General features: G+C 40.7%; 1 protein-coding gene across 3 annotated transcripts in view; it reads left to right on the forward strand.

Moving 5' to 3' along the window:
* The first annotated feature begins 3,718 nt into the window (after positions 1–3,718).
* The window catches only part of EPHA4 (EPH receptor A4), a 168,656-nt gene continuing 149,563 nt past the window's right edge, over positions 3,719–22,811 (forward strand). For all 3 annotated transcript variants that reach the window (XM_043994387.1, XM_043994388.1, XM_043994390.1), the window contains exons 1-3: positions 3,719–3,869; positions 6,997–7,064; positions 11,585–12,248. In XM_043994387.1, coding sequence (XP_043850322.1) covers positions 3,779–3,869; positions 6,997–7,064; positions 11,585–12,248 — 823 coding nt within the window. In that variant the 5' untranslated portion in view covers positions 3,719–3,778. The remainder of the gene's footprint in view (positions 3,870–6,996; positions 7,065–11,584; positions 12,249–22,811) is intronic.

Genomic DNA, 22,811 nt, shown 5'->3' on the forward strand with positions numbered 1-22,811 from the left:
TTCATTCCCTGACCAAGACTGACCCAATGTCTTGTTCACTGTTCTATTGTTTAATAATCCATGGGTTGGGGCAGCTAGATGGTGCAGAGGATAAAGCACTGGCCTGTGGATTCAGGAGGACCTGAGTTCAAATCCAGCCTCAGACACTTGACACTTAACTAGCTGTGTGACCCTGGGCAAGTCACTTAACCCTCTTTGCCCTGCAAAAACAAAACAAAACAAACAAACAAAAAAATTAAAAAAATAATCCATGGGTCAAATTTACTTCCCCTTTTAGGCTTACAACTGTGGATCACCAGGATCCAGACTACTATTCATAAATATGTCTATTGGGTTAGACTTTAAATTATAATAACACATTTCAAAAGTTAAGGCAATCTTGGGTTAGTGTGCATTAAATGACTTTAAGATAAGGACTTCAAGTCAGGACCTGGGCAACATTGAAACTAAAGGAGATATTTCACATGTTGGTGCCTTTCCTTTTGTTTTGCCATTAAGTGGACTTTGAAGTACATTTGACCTTGTAGCAAAGATGAATCCAAAGTGTCAAACAATTTTCTGGCAGTGTATATATCTGGTCAGTGTTTCTTTACAGAGGGGAAAGAAAATCATTTAAAGAGTAGAAAGAGCTCAAGCAAATTTTTTAAAAAGAGGTCATTTATTATATCATTGGCGCTTGTGGGTAAATGCCTTGAGATCTCTTTCAACACCTGTGGGCATTTCCTTCCTGATAAAACAGGAATTCTGAATTGCTAGTGGAGGAGACTGTGGCCAATCCAAGCGCCCCTTCTTCCCCTTTGCCCTATTTTTAGGAGTCTGGCTGTTCAAGCACTTTTCTTCGTGTTGGAACAATGTGGCAATGTACAGGAGAATTTTAAGCAGCTGATTTCTGACCTAGAGCACAAAGCTGTTTCAAAGGGGAGCAGTTATGTTCCAGGTCTTTTTCCATGCAGAACTCTTAGCCCTCCAAATTATTAGGCTGCTATGGGGCCTCAAAATGAAAAAGCAGCAGAAAACGAAAAAAGTCACTCAGTGTATCACAGTTAAATGATGCATTGGTTTCAGGCAGCTGTGGCTGGGAAGGCTTCCTTTAATATTCTGGCTGCATATTCCTAAAAGTCAGTACATGTTTGAGAAATTTCCCTGATTTTTTAAGGATTCAGGCAGCCGCCTATGGCCCACTTCAAACAAATACACACAGGCAAAAATAGAAATGCTCATCAGGAGAGACAGCACACAACCATTTGAAAAATTCTAGCGTTGGTTATTGTTGGGTGAGTCAAATGGACAGGCCCAGGAAAATCTATTGTCCTCCCCCCAAACCCTGGAGGGAGTTGAAGGGAACCCAGAAATGCTCTTTTGGGGGAGGGGGGAACAGACTTTTCTAAAAGGGTTTTCTCTGTTTAAAAATATTGAAATTTAGCATTTCCCCCCTCTAATATGCTGAAATTAATAATCATAGCAACTAAATGTGAAGGTCGCTGGGATATAAGACCCCTTTCTCCGAACAACCCTTGTCTAGCTGATTGCAAAGGGCCGATCTCTACTCCCTCGCAGCTAAAGGCGGGAGAAGGGGTTGGGTTCGGATATGAACCCTCACGAGAAACCGGGCCGCTTCAAGTGGGAAGTCCAAGAGTGCCGCAGCTCCTAAAGACTTGGGAAAGGTTAGGCAGTCGAGGAAGTAAGTCAGGGTATTAACGGGCTTGTTCTCCTCTTTCCTCTCTCCCCCCCATCCCCACCTGCTGCCCCTCTCACCATTCACATGCATAGATCACACTTTAAAGACAGCTGTTAGCTGCCTCTAGGAAAGAACGCTCCTTTTTGCTAGCCTGACTTTCTCCTTCAAATGCTTGCCCATTCTTTCCTTCAGCAGCTATAAGCTTTTCCGGGGGTGGGGGTTGCGGCTGCACAAGGCTGCGGCGGAAGGTTGTGGGGCAGAAGGATGCCCTCCTGGAGCGAAAGACCCTTCTTTCTCCATTGATTTGTCACATTGACGTCTTTGTCTGCACCCCCGCGCCCCCTCCCCTCTCCCTCTTTTCCCTCCTCTTGCTCCGCCTGCCCTCGCCTCCTGGACCTACGTTTGTCCAGAAGGTGGCGCTATTGGTTTAAAATGAGCTGCAACCGCTCGGGCCGGAGCCGAGCCAGCAGCAAAACCCTGGGCTGCTGCCCTGGAAGGGGGTGGGGGTGGGGGGACGGGAGGTAATGGGGGGAGGGGGGGAGGTTAGCGCTGACTGTTTTTTTAGGCTGAGGAGGAAATCCCAGGAAAACAAAAAAGAAGTAGGAGGAGGGGCAGCTAGAGGAGGAGATGGAAGATGGTCAGAAGAAAACACAACTGCGAGAAATCCTGGAAGGTTAATGCGTCCCTGGATCTTGCCCTCCATGCATGCCCTATTCCCCACCCCCACCCTTCCAGCCCCCAAAAGAGGCCAAGATGAATTGGCGCTGGGCAATGGAATCAATGGACAGCACTTATGTGATCTCGACCTTGTCACTGCATTGAGATGTGCCAGGTGCCTAAGTGTATTTTACAGAGGACTTTCTCCCCAGACAGAAAGAGATACTTTCTATTTTTTTTCCTTTTAAAAAGTGGGTGATGAGAGGGTGGGGTAGGGTAAGAGAATGTAGCCTTTGAAACTTGACCCTTTCATGTACACCACATCTTCATTCAGAGCCAGGCTCCCGAATTTCTTTATGCCCAAACTGTGCAGATTAGGGGGACCAGCTAATTCTCCCCTCTCTCTGTTTTTCATTTCCCTGGAACTTCACCTGAGAAAAGGAGGCGAGGGGCCGAGCGCTGCTAAACACTTGCAAGTGAGAGTCTGTTTCCTGACTATGCATCTTTGGATTTTACCCCTCTATTCATCTATTCACCCTGATGCACCCCCCTCCCGCCCCCCGGCACCCTATTATCGACGCCTAGAGAGAAATTGTCGTCCCTGTTTCTGACGCTTTCCTTAACTGATTGAATGAGATGGAGCCCAACATCTCCACCTAGAAGAGAAAAGGATGTGTGTGGGGTGTGGAGGAAGATGGGAGTCGGTTATTGAAACGTAAAGGAGAGGTGAGAATTGGTTGGGTACCCCACAACTCCCACTAGCCTAGAGCTGTCTTAAACTCATAGAAAATTGAATGGTCCACGATTAGAAACAAACATCAAGAAACAGTTGCGCATATTTTAAAGAGGTGGAGGAGAGTGGTGGTGGTAAGATATGAAAATATATTTTTAAGGGACCTCATCTCAGTGAGGCAAGGGGATCCGCACCCTTCTTTCTGTTCAGTTAAGGAACCATTTCAAGCTCAACAATTCCCTTTTCCCTTCCTCGCGGGGTTTTGACTCTTATTTCAGGTACTTAGTGAGTGAGGGAGGACCCCGCAGATGAAGGGTCGTAATGGTATCCCCCTAGCCCTTGATTCTCATTCACCCTTACTCTCAGGCTGGAGCGAGCCAGCTAGGGGACAGGGTTGATACTCCAGATTAAAGAAGCAACCCCCGAGGCGGAGAGCCCCCAGCACACTAGCATCTCCCTCTGCCGAGACTAGCACCCGGCAAAATGCAAAAACGAGAGGAAACCTGAGAAGTGCGGACTTTAAGCAGGAGGCCGGGGCGGGGACGAGGCGGCGCGATCTCCCGCGCCATTGGCCCAGCCCTTCAGACTGGCGGGCTGACGTCACTGCTCTCCTCCCCCTTGGCAATGTCTACAGCCCGCTGCACTCCTAACTTAAGCATTTATTCCACTGGGATAGAAGAGGCAGGAGCAGCGCTGGCATCGACAAAATCATGGCTGGGATTTTCTATTTCATCCTCTTTTCATTCCTGTTTGGGATTTGCAATGGTGTCACCGGTTCTAGGATATATCCCGCCAACGAAGGTAAGGGTTTGCCGGGTGAGCGCTCTGAGGACGGACGCGAAGGAGAGAGGATGGTTTCCCCGGTTATTGCGGAGATACTGGATCCGGGGTCCGAGTGTGCGCCAGCCTCCTGGATGTATGGGATGGGCCAGGGTAGTGCAAGCCAGAGAAGAGAGAGGACGGAAGGGCGGGAGGGGGGGGGGATTGGGGTAGTTCAGGTGGGCGCCGCGGGGGCTGCAAGCTGCAAGCCTGCCCAAGTTTGGTGAGAGGGGCCAAAGTTCATTAGCATCCGCGGGCCAGTGTCTCTAGAGAACGGGACGGGGCACCGGGCATCGGAGAACGGTGTAATACAACGCCACGCAGATCCCAGAAGGGAGTTCTGCAAAGGATCGAGAGTTAGTGGTGGGCGAGAGATGCAAGTCTAGCGTTTGGAAAGGGGTGGGGTAGGAGATTCTGTTTCTTCCGAGACTTCATCCCTCGCTCCTGGCGGCTTAAAGTTGGGTTTTTCCCCCTTTCTCAGAGCTATTTTCTTTCTTTTTTCTTTTTCTTTTCTTCTTCTTCTTCTTTTTTAAACCTGAGAAATAAGGCTTTGGGGCTGCAGTGGGACGGCGGCGGCTGCGCCAGCAGTAGAAAGTGAGTGACCTGATTTTTCAGGGACGTGCCTCAGATGTTGGATTACCTCTACACTCCTGGATGCGCTCCTGGCACTGGCGGTCTGGGAGCCTTCTCATTCCTCCGCTAAAATAATCCTCACTGCTCTCGGGGAAGGAGAAGCAAGTTGGAATCCAACAGATTGTAGGGTTTCCCTTCGCGGCCCTCCCTGCGAGCGTCCCTGGAGGTGGCGTCTTAGTTCCAAAAGAAAGGATTTGGACAGCTTAGGGACCTAGCTCTTTCTCCGCTCATTCTCTGTGCGTCTGGACCGAGCGCATCTGTGATGTCCAAGAAACTGGGTTAATGGTTAATGTATTAGTATGATTTCCTTAGAAGGGAGGCAATAGAGAAGGGGTGTGTGTGTGTGTGTGTGTGTGTGTGTGTGTGTGTGTGTGTGTGTATGAAAGAGTGATTGATATCAATCTATCTCTAGTCTATCTACGCATTCCTATCCAATCTATCATTTTCTCCGTAGGAAGGGATAGGGGGTTGAAAAACAACGCAGTCTCAGCCACATATTGTAGAAGTAGACGGATACCCAGAACTATAAAGGTTAGAGATAAGAGACATACACACCTGACTACGGAGAAAAACTCTCTGTGAGGGAGGGGAAGATGTTTCTAGCTCATCTCCGTCCCCCAAGATCACGCAGGGCCTATTCTCCTGAGTCAGCTTGTCATATGTGGGAGGCGGGGGTCCTGTGGAGGAGGTTAGGCAGCCGATAATCTCCAGGCCCTGTGCGCTCCCTCTGCTACTTCGTGAACTTGATAGTCTGTCCCGAGAGACTCCTGTATTCCTGTTTGTCGCCAAACGCAGAGTCCCTTTCCTCTCTTTTCTTCCTTTCCTTTCTTTTCTTTCTTTCTTTTTTTCTGGGGAAAGGAAGGAGAGCCTTGGGGCTAGGGTGGCTAGATAGTCTAAACTTGGAGTTGGGGTGAAATAGCCGTTGCCCAAACCCACCAAAGTAGCCGCAGTAGGGAGAAGCCAGGATGTCTCCTCCTCTAATTCCCCCTCCCTTTATTTTTTTTCAATAAATTCATTTTGTTGCTTCTTTTGATTCTCATCACGTTTCCTTTTCTCCCATTTTACCCTCTCTTTCACCCCCCCCCTTTTTTTTGTAAATTGGGTCGCATTGTTCCCTTTGTTTCCTTAATCCACCTTACATTAATCCAAATGGATGTAGCATGCTTTTCTCTTGGGAGAGAAGAAAGATATGGAGGTGGGGGAAGGGTGGAGGGAGACCTAGGTGCTGGAGGTGGGGGGGGGGGGAGGTTGGGGAGATGGCGTTTACATTTTAAAATAATCAACAGATTAAAGATATTTCAGTCCTTGCAGAGGAAGAAAAGATAGAGAAATAGATTATAACTAGATGGATTGGGACAAGGGGGGACCACTGGGGAGGAAAGAATTTGGGATAATGGGAAGGGGGCGGTGTTGGAGTAAGGAAGGATTCATCATACACATTCCGGGGAATTGTTACCCCTCACCCTCTTCTGGATGGCCTTGCTGATCAAGTTAATATGCCATTGGTTCATTTTTAGTGGATCTTTGGGCCTCCAGATCATCAGGGACCGTGGGAAAGGGAATGGGGATAGAGGATTGGGAATTCATTTGCCCTGTCTCAATGTCATAAAGGTAAATGACCTTAGCTGTTCCCAAAAAAGGACGTCTTTCATACTTCTGTAGTCTCATACATAACTCCCTGGTTTGCAACTCCGAGGTAAGGTGACAGAAGCATATCAAATCCATTAGATACTACTGTATATACCTAAAATTACAACCTTTAATTCCCTTCCGAGGTGTGAAAGGAAAAACAAAGGCAGTAACATCAAACCACCTCCACCAAGAGACCATAGACTATTGCTATTCTCCATACTGGGCTGTGATTCTGGAACACATCAGGCGTCTTTTCTTTGAAACTTTGCTATTTTAAAAAATATTTCTCCCACATTCATGCCATGTAGGTTTAGTTGTGATAAGCAGAAAAGGAGGGAAAAAGGGAAAAAAAGCCAAGCAAGAGGAAAAAAGAAGAACCTTTAGTCTTTTATGCTCCTTGGGGAAGTCTCATAAAGAATTCAATTATGACTTTGCCAGGCAGTTAGGTTATATAGTCACCTGAAACTTGTGAAAATAAATATAATTCCATCCTTTGCCACGAATAGATATCTGCATATTTTACTCTGGAGTTTATTAATTGCCCCATATTGTCTTCTCATTTTATTTGGAATTCTGCATTTATCTTTAAAACCAAGTGGATTAACAGAGTCCTTGGAAGGAATTTTAACTGCTAGGCAAGTTAAATAAATAAAAACTTGCAGATTTAAAGGGGGGAGAAGATCAAGTGAATAATGATTATTTACATAAGTGAAACAAAGTTTGGGTTTAGATCAGAGTTGGATTGCTTACCCTCCTCACATATGGAAACGCTCAAGCAAATAGTTTCTGTACTATTGGCTTTTAGTGATTGGAAATTAATCTATTTTGCTTTGTTTTTCTGCAGTTACCTTATTGGATTCCAGATCGGTTCAGGGAGAGCTTGGGTGGATAGCCAGCCCTTTGGAAGGAGGGGTAAGTTCTGAATGGGTAGCTGATCAAAAGAGGGTTGGTTTTTTTTTAAGAGTGATTAGTAAGTTTCTGGAGAGTCCTAATGGCTCGATTATTGTTGATTGTGGTAAGGAGGTCAGATTTCCTCCGTGGCCTATGAAGTGAATTAGGCTTTGTTGGAGAAATCCTATACTCCCCTTGGATAACTCTGTCATGGAAGAACTAGAAACCAAAAGGGCAGAAAGGGGTTTCAAAATTAGGAGATTGGTTGAGGCATGGACTTAGATGCCTATTTAAAACTAAAATACCGACAAGAAACATGATCTGGGGACCAAATTGGAATCTATGCCTATTTCTGTTATAGCTGTGGAAGACCTTACAGGGGTTAACTTTGGAACAATTGTGTTATTTCCAGGTTAAGAAAGTGAATAAATAAAGATAGAAGAGGGAGAAGGCAGGTCTTACTGCATGCAAGCAGGTCCAAATCTGAGAATACTCATCCTTAAAACTTCATACCTCCATTTCACAACCTCCAGTCATTGGTGTTTCCCACTGTACTTTGTGGGGAAGCCATCTGATCTTGTGCCAGTTGCATCGATTGTCTTCAACAAAAAAAACGACCCAAGAGCTAAGATTTGGGCATTGTTTGTGCTGAATGTGGAAAGTTAGAAAATTTCTACCCTAGGGTGCTAAGGGTTGGGAATAGCTGGTTAAGTAGGAGAGACCTCATCTTCCTTGCAAATATGCAAATATGCACTGTTAATTTGTCTCAGTATGTGTAGCACTTGCCGATCACTGCCTGCATCTGAAGATGTAAGAAATGAAAATAGGCAAATGGTAACATTTCTCCTCCCTCCCCATCCCCCGCTTAATTATTAGTCCTAGGAAACAGTCTTTGAAATATGTCAGCATTGTGCATCTTGCTCCTGCCAAATTAAAATAACTCTCAAATCCTTTAGAAATTAAACAAATGACCCTGCCTAACACTCTTAGTATTCTGTGACTAAGATTCGCTGATTGAAAATAATGGGGTTGCAAGATTAAGAGGCTTTACTAAGGCAAAATACAAGAACTAGTCCCCAGTATGGTGCCACACACCCATGAGCTGAGTAAACACTTGAGTGATTTATAAGGAAAAAGATTTATAGGAGCTATTGCAGGTGAACACGTTCTCCTTCTAAAAAGAAGGCAAAGAATGGCTAGTGGAGCTGCAGAAATTTTAGGCTGCTTTTTTTTTAGTCTCTTTTCCAGCAGAAATTTAACTCGTCCATCTGACTCAAATAATAATGAAATATTACTTTGCCTCATTGATTTTTGTTTTGTTTTCTTTTTGCCTGAACTTGACTGCAGTTTTCGGTGGGTTTGTGCTAAAAAATACTAGACTCTCCTCAAAACCATTTTTTCTTAAAGGGGCAGTGTGATTGGCAGGTCTCTGGCAGTGTAGACAGGCTGTATTCACTGTTGATTGTAGGCAATTGCCCTCATCCTTTGACAGTGGAGAAATGTACAGCTTTATCTCAGTGAGAGTCAGGCTTCTTGTTAATCCTATACCCTGGAAAGGTCACTGATTCAGACAGGCTTTCTCGGCTGCACCAGGGGTACTTCTCTGTAGATTAAAATATATGAGACCTACCAGTAAAATTGAAGATGGAAGGTGTCAGTGAATTATTAATCATGTTAACTTGCCAGATTTTCCTTATTGAAAGCTATTCTCTGGTTTGAGGCGGGAATGCCTACAGTTTTACGTTGGACCTGACATTTCACTAAATCCCTGTACATGTGGCCTACTTTAAGCAAGTTAGTGACAAATTTGAGAGCCTACTCTATAGGCTGTCTTTTTCTTTGCAAGTTTATATTGCAAATTAACATATTCTCAATTTTTTCCCCAGGAATTGTTGAAAGAGCATCCTAGTCATTTTTTAGAGACAGAAAACTTTTTTTCCATCTTCCTTTTCTTTAAAAAAAAAAAAAAAGATTATTTATTTATTTATTTATTGGAAACCATTCCTGGATACATACACACACACACACACACACACACACACACACACACACATACTATAGAACTGCCTTATGGGTATATCATAGACAATTCTTTAAATGTCCAATACTATGAGATGGTGGTGATAAAACTTATGAATTATATTGGACTACATATTCCCGAATACAGAGTAGCCCTAATACAATTAATAAACTTAATTTATACTTTTATCTAAATTTCATAATTGAAAAAGCTTAATGCTTTGGATTTCTAATAGGAGTTAGATTGTATTGTTAAAACTGTCTACCTTTTTATTTAACTGCTCATCATATGTAAAGAGAGATGCAAACTGTAAAGTGCTATATAAAATAATATAAAGTTATGTATCATTCTTATTGTTATTTACGACATTTGGTATCTTTTCTTTTTGGTTGGGAATCTGATTGAAATATAGTTACCCTGGGACAATAATGATTACCATCTAGCCTCATTGACTGATTTTTGTTAATAAGAACATATTTTGGAAAAGACACCAAACAAACCATCATAAGTCATGGGAGACTCCTTATTCTCTCCCACCTTCATCCATGGGACCAACTCTACAGAACTTAATCTCCTTGGTATCCTTTTAACATAGAACTTCATTCAAGGGCAATTCTCATTTAAAAGAGCTGACCACTCATGGTCTTGCTCTGTATACCCTAGGATGCAGTGAATGGGGAGTTTTGTCAGTGGTTCAGTTAATTTGAGCTATGTAGTTAGTCAAGCAGGAAGTATCGGTGGAAAAATCCCACTTTGGGGCTTCAGATATCCTATTTCACACTGTGTAGACAAAACCTGCGTGTCTCAGTTTAGATTAAGATATTCCCTTTTACTCTGAGGTGGAATAATTTAGTGAATATTTCGGAGGGGGGGAAGAAGGGGTGGAGATCATATATTGGATTCTTCAACTGTTTTCCCAAATAAAGGAAATTACTGGCAATTGCTTGCAAATTAGAAAGAAGAAAATAAATTTTCATTCATATTTCATACTTCAAAGATGGACCTAGCTCTCTTAATTCAACTTTTTCAATGGTAGCAGATAAAATAAACATGTTATATATTTATGAGATAAAAGAAAATATGCTATGAACTCTCTCACTTATAGCTAATTTTCTCCACTACTAATATTCAATAGTATCTCTGGGGATGCCTCTGGAAGATATATAATAATTTTATATACTTCTTTGTGCAAAACAAAGGTTTAAGTGGAACTATTATATAATACACATTTTAAAGTCACCTCTTTTCCTTCTAGTGATATTCTAGTGTTGCTACTCTGGCAGATTTATGTCAGGTCTATAGAAATTCAGGAGATTGGATGTTAATGAGTGATTGAGGTGGACAATCCAGCCTATTATGCCTCCAAACTTGTTCCAATGTAGGGAGGGGCATCTCTAACAAGTGATATGGGAAGTATGAGGTATAATGGGAAGGACCCTAGCTCTGAAATCAAAGGACCTGGGTAGAGATCCTACCTCAGATACAACCTGCATGAACTTGGGCAAGTATTTTCCTGAGCCTCAGTTTCCTCTATAAACCAAAGGGGTTGAACTCAATGGTCTCTACATCTGTAATCCTTTGAATAACACCTAGGACCAAGCAGATTTTCCAGGCACATCAAATTCAGCCTGCATATCACGGCTACCACTCTTGTTATATTTTCTCCTTCTTGGTGACATGATTTCCATCTGCTAGTTTATTTTCCACTCTTCAAGGCAGATTTAGAGTGAAATAAAGTGGGTCCAATGCCATATTCCTTTCTTAAAACTTCTGGATTTCTGAAATTTCCAAAGGAATAAACAAACATACGTGATGATTATAGGAACAAATGGTTTTAGAGTTAGAGCTTCCATTGCAAATGGCCCCATATCTGGTATTCTTGGCTCTACTGTTGACTGCCCATTTTCTTGGGATTACTTAGGATCACAGAATGGTGTGAATGTTTTTTTTTCTTTTTTTTAAAGAACAGTGATTGTGCCAAAAAGAAAGACTGACATTTTTTAGGTATTAGGGAGCAAAGTTCTGACAGGAGTTCTACTAATTAACTGATAATTGTCTTCCTTTGGCAAGCTACACTCTTCCTGTCCTTAATTTGCAGGTCTCTGCTCAATTGTTGAAACAATACACATTACTGGGTTTTCATTTATAAGCAAATTTGAACTGTTGCCACTTCCAATTGGGGCTGTTGTAATAGGTGAACTGGAGGCTGCTAGACCACCAGAAATAACTGTGGAGAACTCACAGACAATAAACTCACCATAAATGGGATTACCTGGGTCTATTCAAGAGATAGAACCATTGAAAAATGCTTAGCCACCAAGATATCTTCTAACTGATTATGATTGTATATCTCTTAAGAGACTTCTGTAGTTGGTTTTTGTATTTCTCAGGTTTTGTTTACCTATCTTTTAGTAGTTCTGGAAACAAATAAAATTAGGGTCCTACTAGAGGAAGACAGGATTACCAAGTAATGCTTTAATGTAAATTTTCATTGGGTTTATTTCTCTTTGGATATTCACAGTGGGAAGAAGTGAGCATTATGGATGAGAAAAATACTCCAATCCGTACTTACCAAGTCTGCAATGTGATGGAGTCCAGCCAAAACAACTGGTTACGAACTGATTGGATTCCCCGGGAAGGGGCTCAGAGAGTGTATATTGAGATTAAATTCACACTGAGGGACTGCAATAGCCTACCAGGAGTTATGGGAACTTGCAAAGAGACTTTTAACTTGTACTACTATGAATCCAACAATGACAAAGAGCGCTTTATCAGAGAAAGCCAGTTTGCCAAGATCGACACCATTGCTGCTGATGAGAGCTTCACCCAAGTGGACATTGGGGACAGAATCATGAAGTTGAACACTGAAATCAGAGATGTGGGGCCATTGAGCAAGAAAGGGTTCTATTTGGCTTTTCAGGATGTCGGAGCTTGCATTGCCCTAGTGTCTGTTCGGGTTTTCTACAAGAAGTGCCCATTGACAGTCCGCAATCTGGCTCAATTTCCAGATACCATCACTGGGGCTGATACATCCTCCCTAGTGGAAGTTCGAGGCTCCTGTGTCAACAACTCAGAAGAGAAGGATGTGCCAAAAATGTATTGTGGGGCAGATGGTGAATGGCTGGTACCCATTGGCAACTGTCTATGCAATGCTGGGCATGAAGAGAGAAATGGAGAATGCCAAGGTAGGAACAGCCATATTGTACTTTTCATTAGGCCTTAGTGCACATAATTAAATCAGAGATGAGACTAAATGGAGTAAAGCCAGTAATTAGCAGCCCCTGTGGGATGCAGTGGGACAGAGGGGTCTAATGAGCAAGTCCAAAAGCTCCAGGTGGCAAGGCTAAGACGTTTATAATTCTGACAAAACAAATGATCTTGCTATAATCAGCAGAAGGTCAAACACATTTGCTAACAGGCTCTTAGATCTGAACTGGCTTGATGTATCCTATGCAATTTAAATGAACCCACTGAAGCAATAGATACACTTGACTGATCCTCAGTTAAAGAGAAAGGGCCCTCATTTCTTAAAACATAGTTTTGTACTAGGAATGTTTGGTAAAAGAGCAAAGCACCAATATGTGTGTAGGCATGTGTTAATGTATGGGTGAGTCAGATATGATGAGATGGTTGGGTCACTCCAATCCAACCAGCCCAGTTGATTAAGATGGACCCATTGTGAATAACCTGTCCATCACTGTGCCCTGTCCATCTTTGGACAAACATGTTATAAACTGCTATGGCTGTTTCTCTCAGGCACACACTCACTTCCACAATGCACAGATAGACACCACTCCTAAGTAAAATTAATTTTGACATAAACCATCTTTATTTCCCTTAGGAGGTGATACAAAGTTGGTAAGAGCCCTTTGATTTGATTTGTGGTCATAGACAGCAAATTGTGATGTATTTTTTGATTATTCTAATCTTCTAAGAATTCTAAGCAGTATCTCATTAATAGCTAATGGTGATTTTTATCGAGTAATTTGTGTGTGTAGCTTATTGCTACCTCTGTTTCTATAACTTTACATTTCAAACAGAAGATTGTGATTTTGTGTGTGTATGTATCATATATGTTAAATATATATGTGTACATATATATGAACTAAATCATATTTGTAGTTATTGTACTTCTGTGATAGGGACTAAAAATTTCATTTATAATGCCCTCTAGGTCTGATCAATGATAGAAATTAAAAGTTACTGATAAGACAACATTTTCCAATATTTTCCTAAACTGGTTTTTTAAAATACGTAGCAATGACTTTTATTTTTGCTATCTTTATTATAGATATCAGTACTACACAGTTACAGTCTAGTATAACTCAGAATTGGCCCATAGGTGGCTTATCAGATTGCTGAGCAATAGATGGAATTGCCACATCTGATTTGTTCATTAGGGTGACTAAGATAGGTGGTTGCCAAATGGCTGTTCAGATCTTTTAACTAACTTAAAAGAGAGTATTGATCAACTGTGTGGCATTCCAATTGATTGAGAAGCAGGCAATAGTTATGGCTTTTAGAAAAAAGATTCTGTTGGATCATAGAAATATATTGGATTTGACTTTCATAATTCATGGTAGTTAGTGAGATATTTGAAAAGGAATTTTATACCACCTTTCCTCAGGTGTTGCTATTTTCTTTTGAGAGGGGAGGGGAAGTAACTATTTCCAGCTCTTTTTTAAATTTCACTATAAAATAATGAGAAAGGTTGTCTGTCAACTGTTGCTGCAGACCTAGTGTAAGGAAGTAATTTGCATTTAAATATCATATTTGAAATACTTTTAAAACCGTAATTCCTTGTCATTTCATTGTTTTGCCCTTGAGTTAATAACCACTATTTAGCCCTGTGCCACATTTCAAACTTGTGATGCTTTCTGACATTCTGATGAGAAACTATATAAGCATATCTTATAGGAACTAAATCACAATGATGATGGCAAAAATTGAAAAATAGTGCAGTGACAAGGCATCATATTTAGAGTAAATTATTCTGCCTTTTGGATTTTTGTAAGACAGTAACTTACATATCTCCATATCTCAAGAACCATATGAAACGCTGTTGGCTTCCACTTCATACTAAATGCTCACTCTTTGAGCATTAGTAGTTAGTTCTTGGTGTATCCAAAGTCGTTGATGTTCAACTGTTACAGAGTCCAATAACTCATATAGTGGTTTTTTGGTGAGGGTTCCTGTCATTTTTACAATTCAAATTGGGGGGGGGCAGGGAGAAAAGTATGGAAAGGAAAGTGAATGGAAAGACAATTGACCTATTTAGTGGTTTGTTTAATTGAAATAAGCATAGGAATTTTAAAAAGGAGGAGGCAGAATAAAATACTACCTAGTAGAAGGGTCAAGAGGAGTTGTTGAATAAGTCAGGTGCTCAGTCCATTTCCTGAGCAAACTGGTTTTAGCTTAAGAACCTCCTATTTATTGGTTGATAGTAGAGATATGTTAAGTCATTTTAGAAGGAATGAATACATGGGAAATTGTCAGAGATTCTACTCTTACCTTCAAAGAACTTTTCTTTGAAAGACTGGTCTTGCCTGGTCTTCCTCAAATTTCTTCTACCTCTTATCTTCTCCTGCAGGGCTTTTCTATTCCCATCCTCTTCCCCAATAACAATCTCTGATGAAATATCATGGGTATCAGAGAGGAAAAACTTAAATGACAATTTTTCCAATGCTAAAATAGTTTGTGGCTATTTTCACATGACTTAAGACAATATTTTTAATCAATGGAAAAAAAATTACACCCTTCCATGTTTATTGTGATTTTATTTTTCTCAGAATCCTTTCCCCAAGTTCACAGCTATTTGCCTGGACACTAGTTTGGGTCAGAGCATACTTTATTGTGATATTGCTTTCCCTCTGATATTCGGGTTATCGTCCAACCAAAATAAATTAGACACTTGAATCTTTTATTTTTGTTTAAAATTAAGTTGTATTAATTTCTACTCATTTCTGGATTCCTTAGAAAGAAAGAAAATTTTCTATTGTGTGAGATGAGTTGGGGTGGGGATTGGGCAAGAGAGAATCTGGATGAAACAAGCTTAAGCTAGGAAAACCTATAGAGCAGAGTCCTGGTAGATGCTTCAGAACTCTGGGGGCAGGTTCCGCCCCAATTGTTTTTTCAATGGGTCTACTGTGGCAGGATAAAATACAAGAGAAGGGGAAAGGTCACCTGCTCCCTCATCCATCTTCCTTGGGTGCTTGGAGGTCAGTGCTAAGATTGATTAAGATCTTAAATGTTTGACAAAGGATTGGTGGGCAAAAATGGCCATGGTGGCTGGGGGCCTGTGGTGTCCTGTTGTTTGAGACCTAACCCTAGTCATCTGGTGGAGTCTTCAAGGGGCCTTGGGGAACAGAACAACATTTCCTCTTGCCGTTCTTCCCTATAAGCAGCACATGCTAATGGAAGCCCCGAATGAAGAGGCATGTCAAGAGTTTAGGTGACTGTTGGTTTGCCCCCCAAAGCAGCTGCAAGTTCATTCTAGCTTCTGTTCTCGAATAATATTTTCTGAAATGATTTTGTTCAGTTGCACTGAGACAACAAAGGCTGTTAAGTAACTCTTCAGCCCCCTCGAGGAGAATGGATGGCTGGAGTTGGCAGTTTGAACTTGGGGAGAGAGAGTTTGGTATGGAGGATAACTGTTCTGCTGAGACCTTGTCATGCCTTCAAAAAAGGAGAAAGAAATCCAGCTTAATGCTCACCCACTTTTTTTTCCCCTGAAGAAATGTTCCAGATGTTTTACAGTGGTTTTTGATTACTTTAGAAATATTAAGCAATTCTATTAGGGTATGTAGGAACTGGAGGAAAAGAGGCTCTTTCTATTTTTAAAAAAAATTTTTTTGCAATGTTTGTAAATTGAGAAGCTAATCCCAGGAGATATAAATATTTACTCTTTTTGGTTTCTAAAACATTAATAAACAATATTTTAGGAGAAGTTCCATAATGAATACTAGCAGCAAACTAGGAGATTCCCTTGTATAGTGACTATCTGAAGGCCAACATAATAACAGTTTGGGGTATAGTCATCCTAGATAGAAATCCAACCTTATTTTAAATGCATCATTTTGATGATGTAAATGATGGAATCTGTTTTATATCTAGTTATTTACATGTCATTTTCTGGGGAGAAGATATTGTATTAAAAATATTTTTAAAATAGAGGAATAATAAAGGGCTTATAGCTGCATACTAGCAGTTAAAGATGATTTTATGTTTATAAAACTGAGCACTTCAATTTTATTTTCTTTTGCTCGAAAGTAACCAATATCAAGAAAGCGAATACTTTGTTTTTCTAATATACTATAGTACATTAGTATATTATATTAGTGTATTATAGTATATTTTAAACTATAAAATTTCTAATACTATTAGGACCTTATGGTGAGAAAGTATTTAAAATGTAGTTCATTCAGAGAGATGTATTTTTATATCCTTGTATTTTTTGAAATTTTTCTTTTACCTTTGATAAGTGTCCTTAGGAAGCAATCACTTGAATGGTCGCTTTTATCTCAGAGGCTTTGAAACATACCTATGCTTGTTGAAAGGAGAGTTTCATTTTATATCAGAAGAGCAGGGTTTAATTATGATCCTTCCCACCACCCCTGTTCCACTGTTATGCCTTTTTTCTTCTGTTTTTGACCAGATTTTTGTAGGACTCAGGTAGTGATCTATTCTGGTTACACAAAAGGTGATACAGCCAATCCCTCAGTTAAGAAGTTCTGAGTATGCCATTTTAGATTTTCAGATTCCTCCACCCCTTTGCCCCTCTCCCACTTTTCTGTAACTCACAAAAAAACCCAAACAAAAAACCCCTAAGCCCCTCAGTGAATTAAAATATGATGGGTCCAAAAGGATTTATGTTAAAACATGGGGAAGGATTAAATTAATTCAATTACAACTATATGATTTAGATAGAATCATGCTAAAAGTGTACTGCTTCCCCCCAGTAGAATGAACTTCTTGAAGTTAGGAGCCGTTCTTGTGTTGTCTTTTTATTGCCAGACCTAACACAGTATTTTGTAGGTAGTAAGCATTGAATAAGATATACTTTAGTTTGGGTTGGATTGGATTCTGATGGTGCCTTTCAGTTAACTCTACCTATTTGCTATCCTCCCCTGAATTAGCATCCCCACTTCTGCCTCTGGAGCCTTTATATAGGTTGTTTTCCAGGACCAGAATGCCATCCTTCCTCACTTCTGCTTATTGGAATCCCTAGTTCTCTTCAAACTAAGGTGCAACCTCCTATTTGAGATCTAGCCTGATTCTCCAGGTTGTTAGTTTTCTCCCCCTGCCCTTGAAATTACTTTGTATTTATAGCAGAAGTAATCAGGGGAATCCCTCATTTGTTGGCTAGGGGTACATTACATGGATCTGGACGCGAACTTTGGTGAAATGAGATAGGAATGTCCTGATTGGTCCTCAGTGATGGCGTTATCCTGAACCTGATTGGAGAAAATAAGAGTCTTGTTGAAGAATCTCTCCCATCTTTAGTTCATAAAAGTTTGTACTCATGCTGCAGTCTGCATTGCCATGTGGGGGTGGGGTATCCCACCTTTTCTTGGATGTCCAACGTAATTATGTAAAATGCTGTGTAAAGGACAAGGGGTCTAGAAGGGAATTATCGGTATAGAGCATCCTTTACTTTGTCACCGTCAGCTTTGAGGATTTTTCTACCACTCACTGGTGATCAATTAGGCATTCCCTATGACATCTTCACAAGAGGCATGTCCCCCCACCCCTTAGCAAAGAGCCAGAGCTCATATCTAGTTCTGTGAGAGGTGCCTCAATCTAGCAAACCTCTGCCTAGCACAATTTACTGCATAGAGTAGAAACTTAAATACTTTTTTGGATGGATGAGTGAGTTTTATATATGTATGTATATGTACACACATAAAGTATATACATACATGTATAGATATGTACATATATGTATATGTGAGCATATAAATAGAGAGAAGGGGGAGAGATGATCGATGATGATGTGAAATGATGCATGGAAGGGTAATAGCCTCTTTTCTATAGAATAAGTATACTGAGAAAAAAGTTCTAAGAATTATAATAGTATACACACACACACCTATATAACACACACATTCCTGAAATGTATATATGGGGAGGCATTGAAGGTAGATAACACACAGGACAACTAATATGCTATTGACTGACTGTTCCATCAAGCATCTCTTCTTTATGGAGTTATACTTTGGGGTTAATAGGAGAGTGGTATATCTGAATCTGTGCAATAAGAATCCCATGGGAGTGTTGTATAAGTAGTTCCTATATTCATAGATCCCATAGGGCTTTCATGTTGAAAGGTGGGAGACCTATGGCTTCTCCTCTTCAGTGCCTAAAACTCTACACAGAGTGGAGTTGTGGAGTTTTGGCAACTCTACTTTTGATGCTTCAAAGAGATTACTCGGCTCCAGAATGGATTTTTGGAGGTAAAGTATCTGGTTTTGTTGGCTCCATTGATCAGATTGGAGGCATTATTGCCCATTCCCATTACACCCTCTTAGTGTACAGTTTAAATGTCTAATTCTTTGCGATAGGATGTGCTGCCCTCTTAGATCTTCCTCTCTCTCTCTTTTTTTTGGAGAGGCAGTGAAGGTTAAGTGACTTGCCCAGGGTCACACAGCTAGTTAGTGTCAAGTATCTGAAGTTGGATTTGAACTCAGGTCCTCCTGAATCCAGGGTCGGTACTTTATCCACTGTGCCACCTAGCTGTCCTCGATCTTCCTCTCTTGCATTAGACTTGTATTTCCATTTACATTGTGGGTAATGAACCACACTGTCTTTAAAATGGAATTTAAAATCTGGTGATCTCTAAACTGAAAATCAGAAATAGGGAAGTTTTGGAGTGAAATTAGGACACATTTTGTTGTTGTTGTTGTTGTTGAACATTTATGATATGTCCGTACAATTAGATATTTGGCATATAGATCATGGCTGTTTAAGTACTATTTATCTCTGCTCAATAACATGGTTCAGTGATCTCTGATTTTTATTGCCCTTGTAAGAAGAAATAATGAAGACAACCCTTGGCTGTCCCCTTGTCTCTTTTGAAGCTATCTTTTTTGACTGGGGTGCAAGTTGCTCATTGCATCCCATTAGGGCTGGTCCTTTTGATATGTCTTTAGGGAGAGCAGGTGAGGTCACAGAATTTCATGATCCAGGAGACAATTAACACTCCCATGACTAAATGGACATTTTATGAATATTCAGACCTTGTTCAGCTCCCTGGGAAACAAAAATGTTGGTACCCCTTCTTGTCCTTCCCACTGGGGCCTCCGAAAGTTTTTTTTTTGTGTGTGTCTGTGTGTGAATGGGATTGTCAGCTGTCTGGCCAGTCTTTCCTTTTCAAGGAGCAGATTCCTCATTTGCATATTTTGTATACAACCTCATGCAAAACAGCACACCCATTTCCCCCTTTCACAAAAGAGATAAGAGCTTCCTTTGGAAATCCTAGCCAAAATCCCCTTCTGTTTATGCAGAACCCCATGATTTGGATTCCATGCAAATTAATTCAGTTTTGATTTTAAGGCTTTGTTGGAGAGATTGGGGGGTGGAGGTTGGGGGCAGGGAGTTGTCCCTATTTGCACAGGGCTCCTTTTGTGCCTGAGGTCTTAGTTTTGCCCCATGGCTGGGTTTCACTCTCTCCTGCCCTATACCAAACAACTGAACCTCTTGCTGCTCATTTCATTTTGACCTTTGGGAAGGAGCTGCACATAGGAGAATCCTTCCAGCTTGTTTATGCCAGGACTGCTTCGGCTACAGGCTTTGGTGTTATCCTTCTGGTGGAGATTGGTGGGAGGAGATGACAGAGCCCAAACACCTGTCTTGGCCTGAGACATTGACTGGTATTTGCCCTTAAAACTCGAAAGCAAACTGTAAAATGAAAGGTACAATGGATACTTTGGAGGGAAATCTTGCTGCATTTCAGAAGCCACCAAAAGCATCTGGGAGTGGAATGGTGGGACTGTGATAAGTAACATTGAGAAATGTTTTTGTATATCCCAGGATTCTTTCATGTACCTAGTTATTGTTACTTTGTGTCCCCAAGTAGAATGTGAGCTCTTTGAGGGCTTGAGCATTTCTTTGTAACCTCTACTTAGGATAGTGCCTGGACCACAAGAAGGGCTTAATAACTGCTTGTTGATTGACTGTATTCTTACAATTGAAATGAATCCTGTTACATAAGGATTCCCCTTTATGGAATCCTTACAGTCAAAATACCTTCAATTTATTTCTTTATGATATTTTCCAAGTTTATTGAACCATTGCTTTTGATAGCCTACTGAGAGGGTGATGTGGAGATGCTACAGTTGCCTGGCCATGTTTTTCACGTAACTCTGGTATGATGATACCCTGGAAAGGCCATGACCCTCTACATCCAATAAACAAAGGGAGAGGATTGTGTCCAGCTTTTTTTTGAAATCTAGCAAGTGGAGGTTAAACCTAATTTCACAGGGTACCGAAGATGGGCTCAGACTGCAGCATGATTAAGTAAAGGATGCAAGGTCAGGCAACACAACATGGAAAGATGGAAAAGCTTTGGTTGAACTCTACCATCCTTTGAAAAACTTTGCTGGTGCTGTTCAAAGTCCATTTGGGATGGATTATTTGGATTAAAGAACAGCAGAAGGCTTCTCTGTACTTGGTATTTGCTCTGGTGTCATTAGTGGATGAGAAAATTCAGCTGATTTATCTGGCTTTCTTTACTATGGATGGATTTAAACCGACCCACACTTCACAAAGGTGATCCTGCTAACCTTCTCTTAATAAGTTACAGATCTCAAATTGCTCCAAATCCTTAAAATACCATTTGAAGTAAAGTTGATTGATAATTATCATTTCCCCTCTCCGTGTGCAGATATTTTCAGAGCACCAGTACAAAGCTGTGGTACAGTTTCTTAATTGCCCAGATAATCCTGTTTGCTTGTATTTTTAAACTATGAAGTGCTGGGTAATTATTCAATTCTTATTAGAAGGCAAATGGCAGTGTAAACAATAATTAGGATGTTAGACAGACTAATACGCTTCAAAGCAAATTGGATTTTTTTTTCATACTGTTCAGCATGAAGTCCCATAAAGCCAACAATTTAGGAGCCAGGCAAAAAAAAAAAAAGCTCCATTTTGTTCATATTTTATGGTGTTATCTCTTCATGCCTTGTTTCTGTGAATAGCAGTTTGCACCAGTGAAAATGCCTACTCCAAAGCCAAATGTTTCTTTAACAATCGGTTCCCTGCTGCTTGACATTTGGCTACAGTCTCCCATGGTTCCAGATTGGCTCTTTGTCTGCTTTAGTTCCATAGGGTCAGAGGTTAACAGAATACTGATTTCCTCCCATAATACCATGGCAGGTAAATATGGGTAAACCTCATGATTAGTTAAGACACAGTTCACTTTGGAATCCCTTTCTCTTGAGCTTTTTGTCCATAAGAACACCTCCTCTTTAAGACCAGGAGTTTCCCAGCTACTGCTTAACAGAGTAGATTCCTTCATAGGATTCTGATTTCTAGTCACTTCTCCCATGAACTACCACCATTCATAACTAGTATGTCCCCAGAAATGTGTGACCCAAAAGCAGTGAGCAAATCATTGCTTTTGATGAACTAATTTTGCCAACTTAATATGGTAATACACTCTCCAGTCTTAAGACACTTAATTATGTCTTGTAGTCATATCTGTTCCTTATGTTTCATTGATGGAATAATAAGCAGATAACAAAGGGAGGAGACAAAGATACTTTAATAATTTTGCTGTCACTTTTTTGTGTGTCTGGCTTTCATGGTGTGTTTCCAATCAGAGGTGTAATTAAATGAACAATCAGCTTTATTTCTCATTATCAACACTTTAAGGGAAGGTTCAAGCATTCATCAGTATCAATGCTGTTAATGAATTACAGTGGTTTAATTACAGCTAGCTTAATTTTTATCCTAAAAACAGGTGGCTTGAAACAAGATCAATGTGAGCTTTCACCAGGTTATAGGGTTTTGTTTTTGTTTTTTTCTTATTCCTTATTAGTTATAATGTACACATTATCTTTATAGGTCGCTTAACATTGTCTTTCAATCCTAGGGAGTTCTTGCCTTTGCAGATTTTGTGTGTGTGTGTGTGTGTGTGTGTGTGTGTGTGTGTGTGTGTGTGTGTGAATAAGCCCTGCCTTTTTGAATATTAAATATTTTGTAATATACTGTTTCTGCTTGGCCCACTGTGGGGGAAAAAAAGTATCAACAATATTGGCCTATGAACTTGGTCCTTGAATTCATTTGTTTTCAGTTTTAAGTGTTTTCTGTGGTTGAAAAAGACATCTGCACTTTGAAAAGAGTTTCCTTTTGAAGTGTCCAGCCTGGCTGTAATTGAAACAGCCCTAAGCAAATTAGCATGTTAAAAGAATTGGATCAATACTTTCCCCTGGCCCCACCCTTCTCTCCCTCTTCAGAGGTGAAAGAGTTAGAAGCCAGCTAAGGAGGCCTTTGGGCCTTTGACGGATGTGCCAGTATACTTCAAGAGGATTGTCGATTGCTGGGTGGGTAACATTGACAGCCTGATCTAGAGCCCAGACCGTGTCTAGGATGGCCATTTGAAAACAGATGTAAAAGAAATTGACAGCTCCAGGAAAACTCAAGCATTTCATGTAATTATAGAGAGGATTAGAAGGAAAGTGTTGGGAGAAATAGGAGATCAATACAAGGGTACTCAGAGCCTGAACTTCTCTTTAATTGTTGAAGTACTC

The sequence above is a fragment of the Dromiciops gliroides genome, chromosome 3 (genome assembly GCF_019393635.1).
Source record: "Dromiciops gliroides isolate mDroGli1 chromosome 3, mDroGli1.pri, whole genome shotgun sequence".
Classification (NCBI taxonomy): domain Eukaryota; kingdom Metazoa; phylum Chordata; class Mammalia; order Microbiotheria; family Microbiotheriidae; genus Dromiciops; species Dromiciops gliroides.